Source organism: Rutidosis leptorrhynchoides, chromosome 3 (assembly GCF_046630445.1).
Source record: "Rutidosis leptorrhynchoides isolate AG116_Rl617_1_P2 chromosome 3, CSIRO_AGI_Rlap_v1, whole genome shotgun sequence".
NCBI classification, from domain to species: domain Eukaryota; kingdom Viridiplantae; phylum Streptophyta; class Magnoliopsida; order Asterales; family Asteraceae; genus Rutidosis; species Rutidosis leptorrhynchoides.
The window spans coordinates 147024502-147050423 of NC_092335.1; the positions used below are offsets into that span (position 1 = coordinate 147024502).

At 37.4% G+C, this 25922-nt stretch overlaps 1 protein-coding gene across 1 annotated transcript in view; it reads right to left on the minus strand.

Annotated features, from left to right (window-relative positions):
- Positions 1-16361: 16361 nt before the first annotated feature.
- Positions 16362-25922, minus strand: part of LOC139896894 (uncharacterized) — an 84511-nt gene continuing 74950 nt past the window's right edge. The window contains exon 7 of the mRNA XM_071879535.1: positions 16362-16570. Within this exon, the coding sequence (XP_071735636.1) occupies positions 16553-16570 (18 nt within the window). The 3' untranslated portion in view covers positions 16362-16552. The remainder of the gene's footprint in view (positions 16571-25922) is intronic.

Genomic DNA, 25922 nt, shown 5'->3' on the forward strand with positions numbered 1-25922 from the left:
ATTGATGCTCTTTTCTTCAGTTTGTACTTTCTCGACGTGTGCTAGAACAGCATAGCAACCTTTTCTTATTAGTTTTTGTGCCTTCAAATTACTAATAAGATGTAGCTTCGTGTTGCCCTTTTCTCCGTACACCATTAAGGGTTCTCCTTCTTCTCGTACAATGCGAGTTGCATTTTTGTAATATACGATCTCTGCTTTCATCTCTTTCAGCCAGTCCATGCCAACTATTACATCAAAACTCCCTAACTCTACTGGTATCAAATCAATCTTAAATATTTCGCTACCCAGTTTAATTTCTCGATTTCGGCATATATAATCTGCTGAAATTAATTTATCGTTTGCTAATTCGAGTAAAAATTTACTATCCAACGGCGTCAATTGACAACTTAATTTAGCACAAAAATCTCTACTCATATAGCTTCTATCCGCACCCGAATCAAATAAAACGTAAGCAGATTTATTATCAATAAGAAACGTACCCGTAACAAGTTTCGGGTCTTCCTGTGCCTCTGCCGCATTAATATTGAAAACTCTTCCGCGGCCTTGTCCATTCGTGTTCTCCTGGTTCGGGAAATTTCTAATAATGTGGCCTGGTTTTCCACATTTATAACAAAATACATTGGCATAACTTGCTCCGACACTACTTGCTCTGCCATTACTCGTTCCGACACCATTTGTTCCTTTCGTTCTGTTAACCCCTTGTCCGTAAACCTCACACTTCGCCGCGCTATGACCATTTATTTTACACTTGTTGCAAAATTTGGTGCAGAACCCCGAGTGATACTTTTCACACCTTTGGCATAACTGCTTCTGATTGTTGTTGTTGTTGTTGCGGTTGTTATTGTTGTTGGGATGATTGTTGTAGTTGTTGTTGTTATTGTTGTTGTTGTTGTGCCGTTTGTTGTAGTTGCGATTTATGTTGCGATTGTTGGGATAGTTGTTGTTGTATTGGTGACTCTTATCACCATTTTTCTCCCACTTTCTTTTGACTAGCTTCACGTTGGCCTCTTCGGCCACCTGTTCTTTAATTCTTCCCTCAATCTGGTTCACTAGTTTGTGAGCCATTCTACATGCCTTTTTTATGGAGGAAGGCTCGTGTGAACTTATATCTTCTTGGATTCTCTCCGGTAACCCTTTCACAAACGCGTCGATCTTCTCTTCCTCATCTTCGAACGTTCTCGGACACAATAGGCACAATTCTGTGAATCGTCTTTCGTACGAAGTAATATCGAATCCCTGTGTTCGTAACCCTCTAAGTTCTAACTTGAGCTTATTAACCTCGGTTCTGGGACGGTACTTCTCGTTCATCAAGTGCTTGAATGCTGACCACGGTAGCTCGTAAGCAGCATCTTGTCCCACTTGCTCTAGATAGGTATTCCACCATGTTAACGCAATACCTGGGAAGGTATGCGTAGCGTACTTCACTTTGTCTCCTTCAGCACACTTACTTATGGCAAACACCGATTCAACTTTCTCGGTCCACCATTTCAATCCGATTGGTCCTTCGGTCCCATCAAATTCTGAAGGTTTGCAGGCAGTGAATTCCTTGTAGGAGCATCCTACACGATTTCTTGCACCGTTAGCTGTATTGCTAGATTCAGAGTTATTGTTGGTATGTAGTGCGGCCTGTACTGCGGCTATGTTTGAAGCAAGAAAGGCACGAAATTCCTCTTCGCTCATATTCAAGGTGTGTCGAGTAGTCGGTGCCATTTCCTTCAAAATAGTCAAATGAAACAAGTTAATCATACAGAATATTAAGAGTAGTAGCATAATATGAACTCATTTATAAAAGCTTTTTCTTCATATTAGCGTTTTATAAGTTTAAATTCGGGTAATACCTACCCGTTAAGTTCATACTTAGTAGCTAATATACAATTTAACTACTACAATTCCATATGAAAAACAGATTATAATAATATATCACATACAAATATTCTTCAAGCTTACAACTTCGCTATATTACATATAACATGAAATATAGTACACTATGATACAGGACAGTTTTGAAGATAAATCTAGTTAATACGCAAGTTGTTCAGCAAAGGAAATAAAGATACGTAATTCATAAGTCCAGAAACAAGTCATGCATTCTGGTTTTACTAAGACGACTTCCCATCCTTGGTCTTGTGAAAAATAACCGTTATGACCATTGGCTAGGCAGCATGTTGTAATGTCGTCAAAAGGACGAGGGTTTCGTAATGTCCAACAGCCTCGTAATAATCTAAAAGCCTTGTTTCTCATCCCAACAAATGAATCCGTCACTTGTGGGAAAGTTTTATTTAAAAGCTGCAATCCGATGTTCTTTTTCTCACTTTGGTAAGAAGCGAACATCACTAACCCGTAAGCATAACATGCTTCTTTATGTTGCATGTTAGAAGCTCTTTCTAATTCACGAAATCCTATGTTGGGATATGTTGAGTCAAAATAGGTTCTTAACCCGTAGCGTAAAATTGCATTTGGGTTCCCCGCATTTAACGCTTTAAAGAAAACACGGCGTAACTTAAAGTCTCCCCAATGTGATATACCCCACCTGTCAAAGGAAAGCCTTTTATAAACTAAGGCATTTTTGGATAGTCTTTCAAATGTTTGACAAGTTAATTTCACCATAACTAAATGTGCTGATGAATTCTGACCTACTCTAGACAAGATTTCCTCAATCATATCCTCTAGTAGGTCTTCTAAAATATTCGGTTGTCTACCCTTAACGTCCATTTTGTTTTTATACTGTAAAATAGACAAGGATTAGATTTGTAATAACAAATAATACAAGCAATTTTTACATAGAACATAAAAGTACAAGCACACTACAATACATTTATTACACAACATGCTCACACCCCTCTAATCTGAATCACTGGTTTCTTCTTCTTCGGACTTGGTTCTTTTTCCTAATTTTCTAGGGATATATGATGTTCCTCTAATACGAGCCATCATTTTCCACATTGGTTTAGAAAAACCTGGTGGTTTAGAGGTTCCCGGGTTGTTGTCACGATATTGAAAATACGGGTGTTGACGGTACATATAAAGTTCATCGGGGTCGGAATCAGATTTCTCTATTTTGATGCCTTTTCCCTTATTATTTTCTTTTGCCTCATTAAATTGGGTCGGGGTAATTTCTATAACATCATCGAAATCCTCATCAGGATCTGATTCATCGGAAAATTGGTAATTTTCCCAATATTTTGCTTCCTTAGCAGAAACACCATTGACCATTATTAACTTTGGTCCATTGGTTGAGGATTTTCTTTTATTTGACCGGTTTTCTGTGGTTCCTACTATTCCCCCCTCCGAAACCTCTTCTTCTTCTTCTTCTTCCGGTTCCTCTTCTTCTGGTTCCTCTTCTTCCGGTTCCTCTTCTTCCGGTTCCGTTTCCTCTTCTTCCGGTTCTTCGGGAACTTGTGAATCTTGCCAATATATATTCGACTCTTCGTTATTATTAGGTGAGTCAATGAGATTTGTGCTAGAGGTAGACATCTATCACACAATATCAAACATGTTAAGAGATTAATATATCACATAATATTTACATGTTAATAATATATAGTTTCCATCAAAAATGTTAAGCAATCATTTTTAAAGAAAACACGGTCGAAGTCCAGACTCACTAATGCATCCAAACATACTCGATAAGACAAACTAATGAAAATTTTCTGGTTCTCTAAGACCAACGCTCGGATACCAACTGCAATGTCCCGTTCATATTGATTATAAACGTTCCATATTAATTGATTTTGTTGCGAGGTTTTGACCTCTATATGAGACATTTTTCAAAGACTGCATTCATTTTTAAAACAACCATAACCTTTATTTTATCAATAAAGGTTTTAAAAGCATTACGTAGATTATCAAATAATGATAATCTAAAATATATTGTTTACACATGACCATTACATAATGGTTTACAATAGAAATATATTACATCGACATATGTTTCTTGAATGCAGTTTTTACACAATATCATACAAACATGGACTCCAAATCTTGTCCTTATTTTAGTATGCAACAGCGGAAGCTCTTAGTATTCACCTGAGAATAAACATGCTTTAAACATCAACAAAAATGTTGGTGAGTTATAGGTTTAACCTATATATATATAATCGTAACAATAGACCACAAGATTTCATATTTCAATACACATCCCATACATAGAGATAAAAATCATTCATATGGTGAACACCTGGTAACCGAAATTAACAAGATGCATATATAAGAATATCCCCATCATTCCGGGACACCCTTCGGATATGATATAAATTTCAAAGTACTAAAGCATCCGGTACTTTGGATGGGGTTTGTTAGGCCCAATAGAATATATCTTTAGGATTCGCGTCAATTAGGGTATCTGTTCCCTAATTCTTAGATTACCAGACTTAATAAAAAGGGCATATTCGATTTCGATAATTCAACCATAGAATGTAGTTTCACGTACTTGTGTCTATTTTGTAAATCATTTATAAAATCGGCTTGTATTCTCATCCCAAAAATATTAGATTTTAAAAGTGGGACTATAACTCACTTTCACAGATATTTCCTTCCTCGGAAATAAGACTTGGCCACGGATCGATTCATAAACCTATACAAATATGTACATATATATCAAAGTATGATCAAAATATAATTACAACCATTTTTATTATGTTTTAAAGATTTGAGTGTATTAAGTCAGATGTCCTCGTTAATAACCTACAACTAGTTGTCCACAGTTAGATGTACAGAAATAAATTGATATATATTATCTTGAATCAATCCACGACCCAGTGTATACACATCTCAGGCTAGATGTCAACTCAAAGTATATATATTTTTGGAATCAACCTCAACCCTGTATAGCTAACTCCAACATTACTGCATATAGAGTGTCTATGGTTGTTCCAAATAATATATATACATGGGTCGATATGATATGTCAAAACATTTGATTATGTGTCTATGGTATCCCAAGATTACATAATATAATACATGTATAATACAATATAAGTTAGCTAGGATATGATTTGTATAGATTTGTTAAACATTTCCCGTAGCTAAAAAGATCAAAAATATCCAATCTTGTTTTACCCATAACTTCTTCATTTTAAATCTGTTTTGAGTGAATCAAATTGCTATGGTTTCATATTGAACTCTAATTTAAGAATCCAAACAGAAAAAGCATAGGTTTATAGTCAGAAATTTAAGTTACATGTCAATTATTAAAGAGGTAGTCATTTTCGTCGAAAGAACGACATCTTGATGACCATTTTGAAAAACATACTTTCACTTTGAGTTTAACCAAGATTTTTGGATATAGTTTTATGTTCATATGAAAAATCATTTTCTCATAAGAACAACTTTTAAATCAAAGTTTATCATAGTTTTTAATTATCCAAACCAAAACAGCCCCCGGTTTCACTACGACGGCGTATATCCGATTTTATGGTGTTCATCGTGTTTCCAGGTTTTAAATTATTAAGTTAGCATATCATATAGATATAGAACATGTGTTTAGTTGATTTTAAAAGTCAAGTTAGAAGGATTAACTTTTGTTTGCGAACAAGTTTAGAATTAACTGAACTATGTTCTAGTGATTACAAGTTTAAACCTTCGAATAAGATAGCTTTATATGTATGAATTGAATGATGTTATGAACATCATTGCTAACTCAAGTTTTCTGGATAAAACTACTTGAAATGAGAAAAATATATCTAGCTTCAAAGGATCCTTGGATGGCTTGAAAGTTCTTGAAGCAGAATCATGACACGAAAACAGTTCAAGTAAGATTTTCACTCGAAATAAGATTGTTATAGTTGTAGAAATTGAATCAAAGTTTGAATATGAATATTACCTTGAATTAGAAAGATAACCTACTGCAAATAACAAAGGTTCATTGATCTTAGATGATTACTTGGAATGGATTAGAAAGCTTGGAAGTAGACTTGCAAACTTGGAAGTATTCTTGATTTTTATGAAACTATACTTATGGAATTTATGAAGAACACTTAGAACTTGAAGATGGAACTTGAGAGAGATCAATTAGATGAAGAAAATTGAAGAATGAAAGTGTTTTTAGGTGTTTTTGGTCGTTGGTATATGGATTAGATATAAAGGATATGTAATTTTGTTTTCATGTAAATAAGTCATGAATGATTACTAATATTTTTGTAATTTTATGAGATATTTCATGCTAGTTGCCAAATGATGGTTTCCACATGTGTTAGGTGACTCACATGGGCTGCTAAGAGCTGATCATTGGAGTGTATATATCAATAGTACATACATCTAAAAGCTGTGTATTGTACGAGTACGAATATGGGTGCATACGAGTAGAATTGTTGATGAAACTGAACGAGGATGTAATTGTAAGAATTTTTGTTAAGTAGAAGTACTTTGATATATGTATTGAAGTCTTTCAAAAGTGTAAGAATACATATCAAAACACAACATGTATATACATTCTAATGGAGTCGTTAAGTCTTCGTTAGTCGTTACATGTAAGTGTTGTTTTGAAACCTTTAAGTTAACGATCTCAATTAATGTTGTTAACCTAATGTTTATTATATCAAATAAGATGTTAAATTATTATGTTATCATGATATTATGATGTATGAATATCTCTTAATATGATATATACATTAAAATATCGTTACAACGATAATCGTTACATATAAGTCTCGTTTCGTAATTCTTGAGTTAGTAGTCTTGTTTTTACATATGTAGTTCATTGTTAACACACTTAATGATATATTTAAATATCATTTTGTCATGTTAAATATAGTGTATCAATATCTTAATATGATACATATGTATTTAGTAGACGTTATCATAACGATAATCGTTATATATATCATTTCGAGTTTCTTAACTTAGTAATCTCATTTCTTATGTATATCACACATTGTTAATATACTTAGTAAGATACTTACTCATCATAATCTCATGTCAACCATATATATGTCTATATATACCACAACATGTAGTTTTTACAAAATTTGTAACGTTCGTAAATCGCCGGTCAACTTGGGTGATCAATTGTCTATATGAAACTTATTTCATTTAATCAAGTCTTAACAAGTTTGATTGCTTAACACGTTGGAAACATTTAGTCATGTAAATATCAATCTCAATTAATATATATAAACATGGAAAAGTTCGGGTCACTACAACGAGAATGTTCAGGTGTTCATAAGATATATTCTCCTCCTTGAGAGCCTCATCTTGGGATACTCGGATCTGATTGTTGAGATTTAAATGGATGGTGATGTTCAGAGCCCGGACACGAAGAGGTGCTGTCCTCTCCTTTTGTCTTAAAGCATCAGCTACAACATTGGCCTTGCCAGGGTGATAACGAAGTTCACAATCATAGTCGTTCAGCGTCTCAATCCATCGACGCTGTCTCATATTTAGTTGCTTCTGATCGAAGATGTGCTGGAGACTTTGATGATCGGTGAAAATAGTGCTCTTAGTTCCATAAAGATAGTGTCTCCACAGCTTTAATGCAAAGACGACGGCTCTAAGCTCAAGATCGTGCGTTGTGTAATTTCGCTCGTGAATCTTCAGTTGACGAGAGACGTAAGCGATAACCTTTGTGCGTTGCATCAGTACACAACCAAAACCACTTTTCGAAGCGTCGCAATAAACGACGAAATCGTCACTACCTTCCAGAAGTGATAAGATAGGTGCGGTGGTTAACTTCTTTTTCAAGGTTTGAAATGCTGATTCCTGTTCGGGTTCCTAAATGAACTTCTTCCCTTTGTGAGTCAGCGCGGTCAAAGGATGCGCAATCAGAGAGAAACCTTCAATAAATCTTCGGTAGTAACCGGTGAGGCCTAAAATTGGCGAATATGCGTCGGAGTAGTGGGGGTTTCCCACTTGCTGATAGCTTCAATCTTGGCGGGATCAACTTTGATACCCTGGTCGCTCACAACATGACCCAGAAATTGGACTTCCTTCAACCAAAATTCAAACTTGGAGAATTTGGCATAGAGTTGCTCTTGTCTCAAGAGTTCAAGCACTAATCAAAGATGTTGCTCATGTTCTTCTTCACTTTTGGAGTAGATGAGGATATCATCTATGAAGACGATAACGAACTTGTCCAAGTATGGTTTGCAGACACGATTCATGAGGTTCATGAACACAACATGTGCGTTGGTTAATCCGAATGGCATCACGAGAAACTCATAATGACCATAACGAGTTCTGAACGCAGTTTTCATTACATCACTCTCCTTCACCCTCAACTGGTGATAACCGGATCACAAATCGATCTTAGAGTAAACGCTTGATCCTTGTAGCTGATCGAAAAGATCGTCAATTCGGGGAAGAGGATATCGATTCTTGATCGTCAATTTGTTGAGTTCACGGTAGTCGATACACATGCAGAATGATCCGTCCTTCTTCTTCACAAATAAAACAGGTGCACCCCAAGGCGAGAAACTTGGTTGGATAAATCCACGATTTAGCAGTTCTTGTAGTTGACTCTGCAACTCTTGCATTTCGGAAGGTGCAAGTCGATAAGGTGCGCGAGCTACAGGTGCAGCTCCTGGCACTAAGTCGATCTGAAACTCCACTGCTCTAGGTGGCGGTAATCCAGGCAATTCTTCTGGAAAGACATCGGAAAATTCGTTCACAATCCGTACTTCATCTACGCTCTTCACTTCGGTTTCTAATGTTTTCACATGTGCTAGCACAGCAAGACGTCCTTTCTTCATGATCTTTTGCGCTTTCACACAACTAATGAGGTTCAGCTTCGAGGTACATCTCTCTCCGTAAATGATCAGTGGCTCACCATCTCCGTGGGGTATACGAAGAGCTTTATCTCCACAAATAATGTCGGCCCTTATCTTGGTCAACCAGTCTATACCGACAATAACATTAAAGCTTCCCAACTTAATGGGTATCAAGTCAATCTCGAAATCCACACCAGCTATGTTGATAATAGCTCCTCGGCTAATTTGGTCAACTTTCTCAAGTTTCCCATTGGCTACCTCTACAAGCATACTCTCCTTTAAAGGAACTAACAACCAATTTATCTTATCGCAAAAGTGTCTACATACATAACTTCTATCGGCACCAGTATCAAACAGAACAGAAGCTAATAGATTGTTGATAGTGAATATACCTGTGACCAAGTCGGGGTTCTCACGGGCATCCCTTGCATTTACATTGAAAGCTCTGCCACGCGGTGGTCCGCCGTCCTTTCGTTTGTTGGGACACTCATTTCTGAAGTGGCCCGTCTGTCCGCATTCATAGCACTTTCTCGGTCCAGTAGGGTTCGGCTTCCTAGTCATGGTGGTGATCTTGCAGTCCTTGCCAATATGCCCGGTCTTCTTGCACTTTTCACAAACCACGTTACAGTACCCGGTATGGTGCTTGTAGCACCTCTTGCATTGTGGTAGAGTACCCTTGTAGTTGAGGTTTGAGCTTGTGTTTGGGTTGGAATTCCCACCGTTTTTGTGCCTCTTAGCGGGGGTTTGATCATAGGCTTTCCCCTTGTTGTTATCCCACTTACGCTTATCACTACTACTCGCTTCAGACTTAGCCTTCTCCGGTTCATCGATGATAATTTGGTTCATTAAGGTATGCGCCATGCGCATTGCTTCCGGGACATTAGGTGGCTTAGACGAGGTGACATTTCCCTTAATGGACTTAGGAAGTCCCCACAAATACCTTTACATGCGCTTAAACTTCGGGGTAACCATGGTAGGACACATCAGGGCTAATTCTAGATACCTACGGTTGTAACCATCGAGATCGTTTCCCACAACCTTCAACTGCATAAACTGCATCTCCATTTTCTGGATCTCTGTCCTAGGGAAATATTCCTCAATTAGGGCCCCTTTGAATTCCTCCCATGGGGTAGCAAACGCCTCATCAATACCCTTTGCTTGAGCCAATGTGTTCCACCAAGTTAGTGCACCGTCAGACAGCGTACATGAGGCATACTTGGTCTTGTTCTCCTCTGAGCAGTTGCTAACTCGGAACACAGATTCTAATTTCTCAAACCACCTAGTGAGACCAACTGGCCCCTCAGTTTCGCTAAAGTTGTGGGGCTTGCAGCTTTTAAACTCTTTGTATGTGCACCCATTACGAATGGGTTGGATAACCGGTGGCGGTGGAGCTTGGGGGTTCATTTCAGCTAAAGCTGCGGTGACTCGTTCATTGATCATTTCCTTGATTTGTGCCGTGGTTGGCATTGATCTTTCGTTTGCCATTGATGTTCTAAACAAAAATTTTGACTCAAGTCAAAATCTAGTATTCAAATAGTAATAATACAGTATATGGTAACCAGCATGGAATCAACACAACACATGCTAATTAAGTAACGCAAATAGATTCAGATACCACAAAGTCATCACACAGTAATGTAAATAGAACACCGTGCAAGGATTAAACAACACAAAGTTCTATTCATTAATAATAGGTTGCATACATCATCATAGGTTCCTACAATACATAAGCGAAACATAAAACTACAAATGAGATTACATAAAGAAATCTAATACAAAGGCCCTATGGTGATGGTGGGTAAAGGATGTCCATCATGTGGGACATTTGGTCCTCGAGCTCAGCTACCCGAGCGCGGAGGATCTCCACTTCCCTTGTCAGTTCCTCGATAGAGGGAGATGGTGGGGCAGGCGGTGCAGTCGGTACGGGTGGTGCTGGTGGAGCTGGTGGTGCAGACGGTCCGGCTCCAGAAGTAGATGCTGCGTAACGGTAAGGCTTACGAATGAAGGGATCAGCAGGATACGGCACAAGCCGCTTACGTGCGGTAACTCTACCACGCCGACCATGAGCGTCAACGAATGGTCGACCTCCATTAATCCCTAGAATGACGGTACCATCGAAACAGTACCGCTTCTTCGGCGGGGTGGAGGGTGGCTGTACAGGTGCATCATCAGGGTCCTCATCTGAATCCTCGTCACTAGAGTCGTCAGAGGATGAGTCGTCAGACGAAGAATCGACTGATGATGGGTCATCTAGATTGGCTGGGGGTGGTTGCACGGGTGGCTCTCCTCGGGCGGCCATCATCTGTCGGTATCTGGCGGGCCCGATCAGCACGAGACGTCTATCAGGAAGGTGTCGGCACCAATGGTTATGCTCATTACGGACTGGACCTTCCCCAAGTTCTTGCGGAATTACAGCACCACCAGAATGGTGATGTGGCTCAGAGGGTCCTGGGACAAGTGGAGCTGGAATCTCCTGTAGGTCCTCGGCTCCGTCTGAGGAAATCACTGTGCCGGGTGCATGGCTACTAGCTCCGGAGGATGAAGCGCCGGAGTCACTGGAAGGTGTAGATGACGGGATCGAGTCAGCAACAACGGTAGGTGAGGTGGCCGATGAGTCCGAGTCGCTCTCCAAGTGAATGATAGTGGGCGGGGCATCCGACATCTGAACAAGGAAAAATAACTTTTTCCATGTCAGTAAGTCATAAAGCAATCACGTATTAGGCAAAGTAACTACGACAGTCTAGATCATGTATAGCAGTAAGTAGCATGGCAATAATAACAAATCGTACAGAAGTATCATGCAATCGAAAGCAGATAATATCATGCAGTAGCGAAAGCAAGTAGCAGTATACGACATATAGCGGTGAAAGTAAACAGCAGCATGCAGTAAGTTCCGTAGAAACAAGTAACCTAGCAAGTTGTAGATTAGTCCTATTAGTGAATCCTACTCAGGTCGGTCCAGACTCACTAATGCAACCTAATTCCCTACAACCAATGCTATGATACCAAATGTGACGCCCCGTACTAAATCAACATGTACGGACCATCAACAACAGGATCATTACAAGGTCAAACACTGTATGCGTTTTCAAAACAAATTTGCATTCATGATAAAAGGTGACGTCATAACCAACGTCAAATGTTTTACAACCAAAAGTATGCTTCTATGAACAGAAGCAAGTAATAATAGTATGTGACCCTTAGGTCGTTACAATTCATAGCTCAAAAGTAATAAAGTTTGAATGCAAGATAAAATGTTTCATGCGGTAAAATCTCTAATAAGGCAGCGGGTGGCTAATCAACAATACTAGTACAACAGCGGAAGCAAGCAACCTTAAGCACCTGAGAAAAACATGTTTAAAAAACGTCAACACGAATGTTGGTGAGCTATAGTTTAAGTATAACAGTAATGTAAGGTAGGACACGAGATTTCAGTGCTTTAACAGCGTTTCAAAAGAGTATGAATAGTATATGTATAACCGTGGGCCCTTGGTAACTAACTTAACGTTTATCACCCCATAAAAGTGCACTTGGCGAGTGCGTATGTTTACGAAGTATTAAACACCCGTTAAATGCTAGCGCTACTAGCCCGAGTGGGGATGTCAAACCCTATGGATCCATATCTAAGATTCGCGTTCACCGGTTCAAAGACCAATGACTAAACGTTACCGAGCTAAGGGGAAAGTTTATGCCGTTGTATAACCCACACATATATAAAGTTTAAGTACTCGTGCCTAGTATGTAAAACGTAAAATGCGCATGTATTCTCAGTTCCCAAAATAGTTAAAGTAAAAAGGGATGCTATAACTCACAGTGGTTAAGTAGTAGTAAAGTTGACACGGGAAAGGTAAGCAAGTATGTTTGTCCGAAAAGGTCCTCAACCTAAGTCAAAAGTTACTAAGTCAGTAAATCATCCCAATAGGTTTATAAGTATGTAAATTAGGTCTTAAATATCATCATCATTCATCACCAAACAAAAAGTATAAAGTAGGTTTCATTCAAGAAAAGAGTTTGAAACAAAGGCTGACTTCGATCAGTCGTCACGGCCTCTATACAAACTGAATTGAGGTGAGTAGGTCAGAATTTTCAGCACAACGTTAAAAGGACATAGTGACGTTCGGAGGGCCATAGATCCTAAACCGTAACTCGGATTAAGACGAGTCTTAAATGAAAAGTCATCTACACGAACTGAGAAAACATAAAATAAACTTTACAGTAGCCCAGGTGGTCTGATCAGTTCCAGAAAACAGTAAGTAATGTGTTCTGGTGGGTTCTTGGTGCTTGATGCTCATCACGGTTCTCATCCTTGATGCTTGTAGCTTCAAGTGTACAACTCATTGATGGGTTTGCATCACCTTAACCAAGGTTTGACCATAATAACACAAGTTTAAGTCTAAGATTAGTAGCACAACTCAATTAAGTATTGTAAGTAGTTTGATGAACCAAAGTTACATCAAGATCTTAGATCCGACACATACATGAGTTATAAAAGTAATATAAAGCTATAAACTTGAAAGTAAACTAAATAATCAAGATCTTAAGTTGTAGAACATAGTTCTTAGTTAGATCTTGAAGATCCTAGACCCAAAAGTCTAGATCTAAAGTTCTTAAGTTAGATCCTAAGTTATAACACTTGAATCTTTACTTTAATGAAAACATAAGTTATGAAACTTAGATTTTTATTTTGTGATGTGTATGTAAGCTTATAAGCTCTTGTTTATAACAAAATTAGAAGACCATAAGCTATAGAAACTTAGATCTATCAAAAGTATATGAAGTTGTAACTAGAAAGTTACACTTCCATGTTCTTGAACTTTCAAAGTTAACTTTAGTTTCACGAAGTATGAGATCAAGTTTTAACTAGTAATACTTGACCATGAACAATCAAACATGAATTTAAAGTAAGTAAAAATGAAGAACTAAACTAGATCTGCAAGTATTATGTTCATATTTGCTTCCTACTTGAGAAGATTCAAACCAAAGTTTAGATCTTAAGAATTCAAGTCAACAAAACATAAACATAAAGAAGATCATCAAGTTTATGAACTTTAGATCTTGAAAACATTTAAGAGTAGAACCTTAAACTAACAAGTTTAGGTTCTTGTTCTTGGTTCTTCATCAAACAAAAGATGGAATTAACCAAGATCTATGAAGATACAAGTTAAAGAACTTGATCTTTAACATCAACAACAACCAACAAGTAATAAATCAAGTAACAAAACAAGAAACAATGATGATGATGGATATGGGTTACGGTTTTTAGAGAGGAGAAATGAGAGAATTCAAAGTTTGTTTACTTACAAAGAAGAGAGAATATTGAGAGAAAATAAAGTGTTGTTTGAATGTGTGTGAAAAAGTGAGGTGAACTAGCAAGTATGTAACAAGTTAAAATGAAAATTGAACTCCCATACACCTCCTACAAGGCCGACGGTTTCCTAGCATAAATGGGAAGTCAAATTTCACTTTCAAGTATTGGAAAGGTGGTGAAAGCTTGAATGGGTAATAAGGTTAAATTGCATGGGAGAAAGGTGTAGCATGCTTGAAGTATTTGTCTCCTAATTAGCTTAATAAATTCATACTTAACCTTAATGTAATACTAGTATAATACATGGGCTTACAAGTCCATTAAATGTGTAGGGTGGGCTTACTAGTCCATGAAATAAAAGTCCAAGCCCAAGTACAAGTAAGTATGCAATTTAAATAAATAAAGCCCAAGTAATTAACTACTAACCTTAGTTAATTAAAATAATTAATAATAAATAATCATGAATGTAAATAATATTCAAAAATATTATTCGTGAAAAGTACGCACGTCACAACGACAAGTCGGGCCATGGAGATTCAAATACGATAACAAGTAAATGTATATAAATACATTTATTAAAGCGCAAGTATAAATAATAAATATTAATAATAAACGTTGGAAAAATACATGGTCGTTACATCCACTCTTCGTTGGCCAATTATGAGGATGTGGGAAGTGTTACCAATTGAGACCACACTTTCCGTTGACCACATTCGGATGTACATGGTGGTGCCATCCGGGAGGCGCCTTCGTTGGCCATGTGCACGGGTTGTTGGTGCTTTTCATTTGATGATTAGCACTCTTGGGAATGGTTAACCATTTTTGCGTTGTATGTTGTATATTGGGTAGTGTAGCGTGTAATATTCTTGTTTATGCAATTAACATGCTAGTTTGTGCTTGGTTGTGTTATTTGCGTTAGTGATGCTATCTTGTATGTGGTTATGTGTAAGTTGCGCAAGTAAGTGGTTTATGTATGTATGCATATAAGTATTGCATTCACTAAACGTTGTAGCTTACTCCTTTCGTTGTTTACTTTTTTTTTTTAGATTGTGGTACATCGAAGGACAAGGGTAAGAGTTTGGCCTAGCTTGCTTGTGGCGGATCTTTGGAAGGCACTTTTGGTAATGGTCCCGACGGTCATGCTCATTAAGGGGTCATTTTAGTTGAAACAATTGGTTAAACTTCTGGGTCGTGTTGTTGCAATTAACGATTTGTTATGGTTTTGTTAGACTTAAATGTGGAAGCGAATGTATTTTGAGTCATATTGAACTTGTGCTTGGGATCTTGGGGTGTGAACTTATGTTTGAGTATTTGAGTTGGGATAACACTTAGTCAAATTTCGAAACTGCACTTCCCAGGTACAGGAGAGCCGCTTTTAGGGGCAAAAGCGCTGCTCCTGATCAGCATCTGGTGATCTTTTTGATCAGTCGGAAGAAGCGCCGCTTTTGGCATCAAAAGCGCCGCTCTTGGGTCACAAAAGTGCCGCTCCTGTTTAAAAAAAATGGTCGGTCTTTAATTAAACGGTTTCGAGTCGTTTCATCTATGAAGATAATGCAACTTGTATAACACAGATGAAAGAAAGGTATATCAAAAGTGACCGAACAAAACACATACCTCCTATATTCTTCTCATGCACTCAAGATCTCATCAAGGACAACCAGATTGAAATGAGATATGTTCAATCCAGCAAAAACTCTGCCGATATTTTCACCAAAGCACTTGTAACTGCTATTTTCATAATGCATGTTCACAATATTGGCATGAGGCATGTTAAAAGGATTTAACGTCTCAGCGATGTCTAATTGAGGGGGAGTCAACTCTATGCTTCACTCTTTTTCCCTTAGCTAAAGTTTTTTCCCACTGTGTTTTCTTTAGCAAGGTTTTTAACGAGGCAGTACTAGTTGCTTTAAAATAAGATAAATTGTCATCCAAGAGGGAGTGTTATAAATACAAGCTTCAAACGTCATGGATGATCAATTATATGCAAGCCTTAAAAGTCATAGATGATCAATTATTTGTTACTATAGAATTAATCTAAGTTAGTAACAATTTTACTATAAATAGAAGATGTATGCAAGCATTATACTTGCACTCATTCAATATTTATTTCAAGTATTTTCCTTCTTCATTATCTAGTCTTTCATTATTAAAATATCTATAATAAGTTTAGGCCACTAAGGGTAGTAATCAACTAGTAAATTATAACGTATACCAATATATGTAGTTAACAACTGATAATACTCTAGTAGTGTTTTCAGTCACCTGGTTACGTGGTCTGATCAGCCGATATGTAAAGTAATATATTTAATATTCGAATCCTGGTTGTAATGGAATATTTTAAGTTCTGTGTACTAGGATTCTTCGTAATTGAAGAATTATGTGTGAGAGAGAGTAAGAAGAAATAAAAACCATTACCAGTATTTGGATTAGATTTTTTAAAATACAAAACGCAAAACACAAAACAAATGAGACGTGATGAGACACGAATAATATTACAACAGGATTCTTTTGGCGAACATGATGTCTTCAATAAACATGAGTTCCATTACAGTTTATCTCCCTCCTGTGATTGAATCAAACACAGTTAATAAGTAAAAAAATATAATAACCTTATTTCAATACGACAGATATATATCCAGTCTAGGTTAAAAAATAAAAATAAAAAACTAAATAAAAAAATTAAATCTTCGAAATATGGCCAGTTGGCCACCATCTTGTCTTAGCCAAACCCAGAACCACTCCGAATTCGAAATGATTACTCCAGTTTAATTTGCTATCACTTTTAGCCACTTAGTACCACTCCCTTCTCTAACTGAAAAAACTTAAACCGTGTATATATAACTAGTATTTTATTATATCCTCGTAGTGTTTTATTCAATAGGAAAACACTTTTATGAGAGGAGTGGGGAAGTAATTTTTTTCGTTTTATTTGAATTTTTTTTTCAAACATTAAGATTACATGAAAATATGAACATTTAAAAAAGGCACTTTGTGATAAATGTTATTATTTTGACAAAAAAATTTTCGAAGAAATAAATAATAATAATAACATGCATATGTAATGTTTTAATTAATTAATTTTTTTTTTTTTTTTTAGGTTATAAATTGGATGGAAACATCTTCTGGCCATGAGGGATAGAGTTAGGCATCATGTATTTGAAGACAATGATGGTGTAGTCAAATGGATTACAAATAAGGGCAACAGAGTTCCATACACAACTATTCAAGCGTGGGAATCTTAAAGTTAATACTTTAACTGTACCCTAGCATCATGTTGTATGGTTCCCTCGGGCAAATCCTAAACATGCTTTCATAATGTGGCTTGCTGTTCAGGAAAGATTAACCACACAGGACAAGTTAATGAAGTGTTACCCTAATAAAACATTCAAATTTGATCTATGTGGCAAAGAAGAGGACTCAATAAATCATCTATTCTAAAGTTGTGATGTGGTCCAGCGGTTGGTGGCATGCCTCCTTTAGGGAAGGTCAGGAGTTCGATCCCCGTTGACTACATATTAAAAACACAATTTCAGCCATGCCATGAAGTATCCACACATGGCACCTTTCCCATCGTTTGGGGGGGGGGGGGGGGGGGGGGCGCGTAAAGGGGAGGGGGTTTTACTTGTCCGTGCCCTTGGATCGGTTTCAAGGTTTCCTCCCGAGCAGCGATGGGGGCGGAGTTATTATCGATGCATCGACATAGTCGAAATGGGAGATGATCGCAACGGGTGATTTAGTCCCCCTCGGGTGATCCCAATCGCTGTTAAAAAAAAATCATCTATTCTTTGCCTGTGTGTTTTCAAGAAAAAGTATGGTTTGAATTGAAGAAATTTCCTATATTTAGAGGTTTTCCAGCAAATCTTCATGGCATTGTTAATATGCTAGCCGGATTTCCGTTTAGAAATCAAATATGGGATGTGATAAATCGACTTACCATTGCTGCTACTGTGTATCAAATCTGGCAAGAAAGGAACAACAGAATCTTCAAAGGAAAAAGAAGGTCAGAAATGGATCTTGTTCAAGGCATAGTTGAAGGTATTCGCTTAAAATTCACATCTCTCAAGGTTAGAGGAATTGCTGCAATTGATATGGCTGCGAAAAATTGGAGGATGGAATTGAAGGGTTGCATATTGATGATTAAGAATGGATGATTTCCTTTTCTTCTCGTTTTGTTTAGGGCTCAATTTGTTAAGTCCTAGGTTTGTATGTATTTTGTCGGTTGCTGTCTGGGGTAGTGAATATTTCCTGCCCCTTGTACTTGTTTTTTGATTTTCAATAAAACATTAATGTTTTTTTAAAAAGAAAAAAATTAGGGTTTAGAAATTATGGTTCAGAAATTAAGGTTTAGATTGAATTTTTAACACGAACGGTTTAGAATTTATGGTTTAGGGTTTTAAATTTAGGGACTAAAATTAAAACACTAAACCCTAAACTCTAAATCGGGCTAAATTTTGAAAAAAAAAAAACTTAATATAAGATGAAAAAAAAACGATTAAAAAACTTTAATTAAAACATTATTCATGATGCATGTTATTATTTAATTCTTCGAGCATTTTTTCGCCAAAATAATAACATTCATCACAAAGTTTCTTTTTAAAATGTTCATATTTTCATTTGATCTTAATGTTTGGAAGAAAAAAAATTTACTTCGCCCTTTCTTTCAAAAAAGTGTTTCACTCTCGATAATGACTATATATATATATATATATATATATATATATATATATATATATATATATATATATATATATATATATATATATATATATATATATATATATATATATATTTATTATATTATACACAGTATTAAAGTATTAATTCGGAGAATACAACTAAAAGTGTACGTAGTTTTAGTATTAGTATATATAGTATTAAAATATTAAATTGACTCTATTAATCAAGTCAACAGCAATCGTCGATTTTTGTTGGCGACTTAACTGCCGCTTAGAGCCTAAATTGAAATTCGGGCAGGTTTAAAACCCATGAAAATTTGGTTCTACCATTTTCATGGCGTCTCATATTTTCCTTTTTCTTTTCTTCTTTTTTTAACCTACTTATTAGTTGCAGGGCCATTCGGAAGCAATATCTCTATCCATAGAACATTAAGAGGGGGGATTTTCTTTATTGTTGAGGTGTTTTCACTCTGGGTGGAGAAATGACTTCTCTTTATTCTAGGACATGGGAAGGATTGTCTACATCTTACCTCTCTCATACTCCAATTTTGTGAGATTGAATCTTGTTGTTGTTGTTGTTGTTGTTGTTGTATTAATGGAGTTCATCGGAATGAAAAAAAGTTTCTTCTGAAACTTGGTGTTTAAGGATAAATTTTCTAAACGATAGTGTATAAACTTAGAAACATGAATAGCATATAGGATTTATTGTATATTCGTTGCAAGTTATTGTCATGTATCATTTACGATGACATGTGCAAGCTTAACTCTACTTTCTCCATAGTATAAATAAAAATGTAGGGTTAGGCTTTGATGAATTGTGATGATGTGTGTGAGAACACCATTATTCCTCCCTATTATCCTCTATCATGTATTATGATCCAAGTGATTAATCATTCGGGTTCAATACAATTCGATTAGTGAATCGATTCCAGTTCTTGTTTGTGGAGCTCAAATGCTTGTCTCGTGTTTCTACGAATTCATTTCCTAGAAATACATATCAGTTGGTATCAGATTCGTTCGATCCATGGGTTTTAAATTAAAAAAAGAATATAAAAAACATTAAAAAAGTCGATTATTTGTGTTTTTAGATCGATTTTTGGTTGAAAAGTGTAAATTGGAGGCCGGGGAACCTATTTTGATCATTTTCGTACGTTTAGCTTTGATTTCTGTGAATTTTTAGATATTCGCCGCCACTAACCACCACCGCTTAGTCACTGGAATCTGAAAAAACTTTCAGCTTACACAAACTTAATTGGTATGTACGGACCAGACGACTCATACGTACGCATCATAAGTCTCTTACGTACGGATTACATTCCCTAACTGTTCAGTCGTACGTACAAGATAGTGATAAGTACGTATATAACAACCGTTTTTCAGATTTCATCCGCGTCAATTTTATAGGGTTTATGTGTTAGAAGAAGAAGAAGAATAATAACAGCTTAGAGAAACGTACCTGGTTGTGTGGTGCGAAACGAAGAAGATGAAGGATAGTACGTGTACTGATTTTTGTGATTATCCAGACTAGGTTAGTAAAGGGATTTATTTTAGGCTCAATTAAACAGATTTTAAAGATTGAAGGATATTGAGTAAGTGGGCCTAATTTTAAGTCGACTTATATTTGTGAGTAAAATATAATGTGTTGTTTGTTTTTTAAGATGTTTTTGTCTGAAGGTCTGCGGATCATGTCTGTAAAGAAAATGTGACCTGAAGGTCTGTCTGCTGAATATTGAAGACTGTTTGTTTTTATGACTGCAAAATAACTTAATCATGTTTGCAGCAGTTAGAAGCACAAAGTCTGCGAGGTTGCAAATAGAATAAGACATTATTTTATCTTATATCTTCAGGAAAAAAAACAGTCTGTAGTAAAAACGTCTGCGGGCTGACAGATATAAGACATAATAAGATCTGCAGACTGAAAAACAAACAACACCTAAGTCTTTTAAGTCTTTTGTAGGCTAAAATAAACTTGTACTTCTATTTGTGAGTAAAATTGCGTTAGGCTGGAAATTGTCAAAGTAGGCCATCAAATTATTTTGTTGGACTACAATTGTTTTCTCGAAACTGATTGACGTTAGGGTGCGCTTGAGAAAACTTGGACCATTCAGCATTCAGCGCGTTTGTTTCTGAACTCTGAATGACATATGGTGCTGAATGGTTCAGCGCTAAATGCTGAACCATTCAGCGCGTTTGTTTCTGACCTCTGAATGACATATGGTGCTGAATGGTTTATAATTCAGTGCTGAACCATTCAGAGCTGAAACACTATCTTAACCATTAAGAGCTTAAATTTTCTGTAATATTCTCCTCAAATCACATCCTGAACACTTAACCAACAACTATATTGAATTTTTTATTCATGTTACACGTTAATAAGGTAATTTTCTCAGTTCATATCGTTCATTCTAAATGATTATTCAACAGTTTATTTTCATTCAGAACAAACTTTATTGAGAGACTTTGAATCATTTAGCAGTTGAACCATTCAGCGATAAATCATTCGGTTTTATCAAACGCACCCTAAATCACATAGTTGGTACTTGCATGACGGACTACACACTCGCACATAGAGCTTCACGTCCATAGCTACATGACCGAAGACTTAAGAGAAAATGATTAACAAAAATGTCAATCTTCGATGCTCCAACGCACGTTGAAACGGTCCAAGAATATTACGATACATTTAATTCGTGGTTAACAAGGACGAAGGTTTTTACGGAAACAATCATCATGTGTTTTTGGGTTACAGCTTAAGATTAAAAACCATGTTACCCTTTCCGAGCCCAGGGATTTAAATCATGCATATTTTTAGTAGAATTTGAAGAGGTCAAGATTCGATTGCATAAAATATTGGATGTACAGGAGACGATAACAACACATTGTATAAATGAGGATGAAGTGCAAGTTAGTGATGAGGAGGTTAAACAAGACACGGAAGTGGTGGTGGAAAAGCAAGACGTTCATGAAATCGTACCACACATTTCTATGAATGACTTACATGGGACAACTGCTGAGAGATGCAAACGATGATACGCAAGAACTGATCGGAGATCATTAGAGCTCATTGGAAAAAAATTGTTTCAAGTGCAAATTAAGAGACGTTTATGAATGACACTGAAACCGTTGATGCTATTGTCCCTCACGTGATACCATGCGAATCTAAAGGGGGTGGTGATGACAAGATAGAAACGGGAAGCTTAATGCATATGCAAACTACACCGTTTCAAGCCGTGGACAAATTTTATGAGACTGCTATTCTCATAAGCTCACTTCTAGATGAAACATATGAGCCAAGTGAGCTTTACACGACAATCGAAAAGTACGATAAGAAATTGGCATTCGGGGTTAAAATTGATTCTTTAGATGAACATGCATCGAGATTTTGGGATCAGCAACACATACAAGAGTCATACAATCTTTTTAATGCAACATTGGAATCTAAGAGTTTTCACGTGTTTAGACACCAAATTCATTTCATTCTCTGTACAAGAATAATTTCATTGATTGCGATTGATCGGGTAAAGAATTGTAAGGCCCGAGCCCGCGGGAATGGGGAGATGTATTTGTGGCCTAAGAGGAAGATTAAACGGCTTTGTTCAACTGACAGTTTGGTGGTCCGAGTTTGTTCAACTGATGCCACGTTTGTTTTTGACTAGGGATAATCTTTACGCGATTTAATCAAATCCGAATTCACTACTGATGTGAAGTCGTTTGACACCACTAGGTATCGAAGGAGATTCTTGAGTTCAGAATCTTTTCATGGAGAATTGACTCTATTGTGACTAATCGAATATTTGTTTTTGACTGGGGAAAGCCTGCGATTATTGTTGACAATACGTTCATTTTTTATCGTGGAAGGTTTTGGTGCGTTTTGATTTGTGTTGTTACTAAGACTCGGATCTTGATTGAACAAACGACCTAAAGGCGGAAAACAATGGATCGTATTGAATCGAATACTTTATCACCTTCGGATCACTAAAACCTATGGGAAAACCTAGATTTCGGTGTACTAGGGTTTGGTATTCGGTTGGGGTTGTGGAGGAACGACTCTGGAACTGATAGAATGCTATTAGGGTTGTGGGAGTGCGTAACATTAATCTGTAACCCGTAACACGTATTTATACTGATTCCAGTGTCCTTCGGTCGAAGGTCTATGACCTTCGGCCGAAGGTCGTCGTCCCTCGCCCGAGGGTCTCTTCCCTCGGTCGATGGTCAGAACTGTCCAACCAACAGTTCGAACATCGTATTGTCTTGGTTCATAATATATGTCAAACAAAGTATAACCAATAAAGTAAACAGTAAAGTCCAAATGTTAATGTCCATTACAATCATTAAAGAACTAGGGATTATGCACCAACAAACTCCCCCTAAGACCTAGTTCGCAGTAAAAACCAAAACAAAATAAAAGGTCTTTAGTTCTTCAGTCATCTTCTTTCGGAAACGGATCCACCACTGCATTTCTCAAATAGCACAACTTAGCTACCCTAACAAACTGTTCAGCTTGGACTCGATTCTCATGGCGGTATAACATCGTGTTGCAGTAAAGTGTAAATATATCAGCTTCGCAACAATTCCTTAACCAGACTGGATCCAATACCCGAATATAGTCATTGTCATCACTGTTTACCCTTTCCAAAACAATCACAGCCTCTTCTGACCTTTCATCATAATACCACCAACGAAACCTTTGGCTCCAGTTCTGTGGCATTCTCTTGACGGGAACTTTCCTCATGTAGTTTACCGGTTCATACTTAACAACCTTGCGTCTAACGCCCGTCTTTTTGTTTCGGCGATACGTGATCTTTGGAAATTGTGGTCTCCACGGACCAGAGAAATTCTTTGCCTTAAACGACCTTCTAACAAAGTTGGCGACCATACTTGCTGTTGAGTCCAGTTCTTGATATAACATCTTTAGTCGGCCAATCTGCATAAATTCAAAGTACGGAAGTGACTTAAAGTGCCATCCTCGTTTGATATAGTCCACTCCGTATTCCTTCTTCACAGCGTAAATGTCAAAATCTTGAATGTACGCCCAGGCTAAAATCTTTCCCTTACTCAAATGTTCATCCTTTTTCTTAATGAAGTTCAACCAATTCGGCTCTATTTCCGGTTTCTTAAAGTATTTTCTAACTCGTGAGCTTTCCTTCCATTCCTTTTCTAGACCCTTAACCTGTTCAGCACTCAACTTTACCGATCCTTCAGGAATATCCCCGGTCTTCTCCTTTTCTTTACATTGACGATTCAGAAGATCATCATTCATCTTAAAATAATCTGAGAAAGTTGGAAGTTCGTCAGCTCCATCATATACCGGATACGCCTCTGTTGGCTCATTCTCTATAACAATCTCATCAAACTCATTATCATTCTCGCCTATCGCCTCAGTTTCACTAAACTCATCTTCAGACTCAGTCCTTCTCGAAGAGGACTCTGCTGGTATGGCGTCAGCGGGTATTTCAGATTCTTGCTCTTGACGCACCAGCCAATCCAGCTCCTCTCTAGTCAGATCGTGAGGGATCTCTCCCTCTTCTAATTCATCATACACAGTACACAAGTTTAATTGATCCTGCATCTGCAAATATTCAAACATATTAAAGGATATGAGAGGAATAGCATACAGTGGTTTGTCAGCTAGGGCCAACGCCTTCGAATTCTCATCTTCTTCCTCTTCAGAATCTGTCTGTTCTGCAATCCTTATCCTTTCATCCCAATCATTCACGCGACCTTCCAACAACTTAACCTTTCCCTCAGCAACAATAGCTCTCTCTTTCGCATCAGCAATAACCAATCCCTGATTACTCACCGTCTTTTCAAGATTAGTCACCTTATCAGTCAGACGGTTAACCTCTTCAGTCTTTAAGCGGTTCTCCTCCCTCAACTTTCTCATCTCTTCTTACACCTCTTGCTTGTATTTCAACGAGTTGGCCATCGAGTCAAGTACCAACATACGAAGAGATGTAATCTCCGAAGATTCCGACCTAGAACCCTCACCTACATTCGGAGGTACAAACGGTTCTGACGTATCAACACGTTCTTGAAAGATAGGTTGTTGAATTGGAGGCGGTTGTGTCTGTTGTTGAGTAGGTGGTGGTTCAGTGGGTGTAATCTGAGGTCTTTGTTGTGAACCCGACCCCTTATCCTTCAACAAAATAAGCTTCTTCTTCTTCTTTCGTTTTGGTTTGGTGGACACATAATGCAAGTCAGCATCTACTTGTTTCCTTTTCAATCCAGCGACGCTCGTATCTTCTTCATCCTGATCCACCAAACGATTTCCACTTTCAACTGACGGGTTTTGACTCTGTACACTCTGAGTCTGACCCGTTTGATCTGCTTGACGTATCGGTTGGGTAACCTCATCGTCACTGTTAACCACTTCGAAATCTGGCTCGTTACCCGAAGTGCTGTTTTCATTCCTCCACTTCTTCTCCGGAGGACAGACATAATCTTCCCGAACTAAGTGACACACAAGCTTGCCCTTGTTCGTTGTTTTGTTCTGGTTCAAACGATTAAAGGTGATATCCTTCATATGAACCTGCTTAATCACATCCTTTCTTGTTTTCTCTAACGTTGGGATCCTCTTGTCTAACAAAATCTGTAAAAACCTAGGAAACACAAGATGACTCTGAGTAGCCACATTCTCAACCATCTGATCAAAAATAATCCCTGAAAAGTTGAAATCAGCTCGTAAAACCAAAGCAGCAAACATGCTCTGGTAAGTGTCATTCAGCTCATCAAAACCTCCTTGCAGATTACTCAAACATTTCAAAATCACCGCTGTCAAGTATCGGTAAGGATGCGAGAAACCACTACGCTTTATTGTCTTAGAGATATCCCCATCATAACTACATCGCAGCATACAACCAGTAACCTTTGTCTTTGACAACCGCTTTGGCATATCACTCGAATCACCAAAATCAAACTCGTCACGTATCAGTTGCTCGGTAATCTTAACCTCAGTACCCGAAACCTTGCTGATTATTACCGTTATCCCATCCTCAACCTCAACCTTTGCGTTTCTCCAGAATTCTCGTTGATGAGAATAGTACGCAGTGCATTCAACAGAAATAGCCGTCACAATCCTTGATCTGATAAGAAACCGGATCATCTCTTTGTATTCTTTTGCATTACGTCCATGCTCATCCAAACAAGCCACTACATTGGCCATTGAGTTGGCCTTCAACCCTGGAAGTGTAGATGAAAACGGAGTCCCACTAGATGCTGACTCAGTCTCTGAGCCAGAAT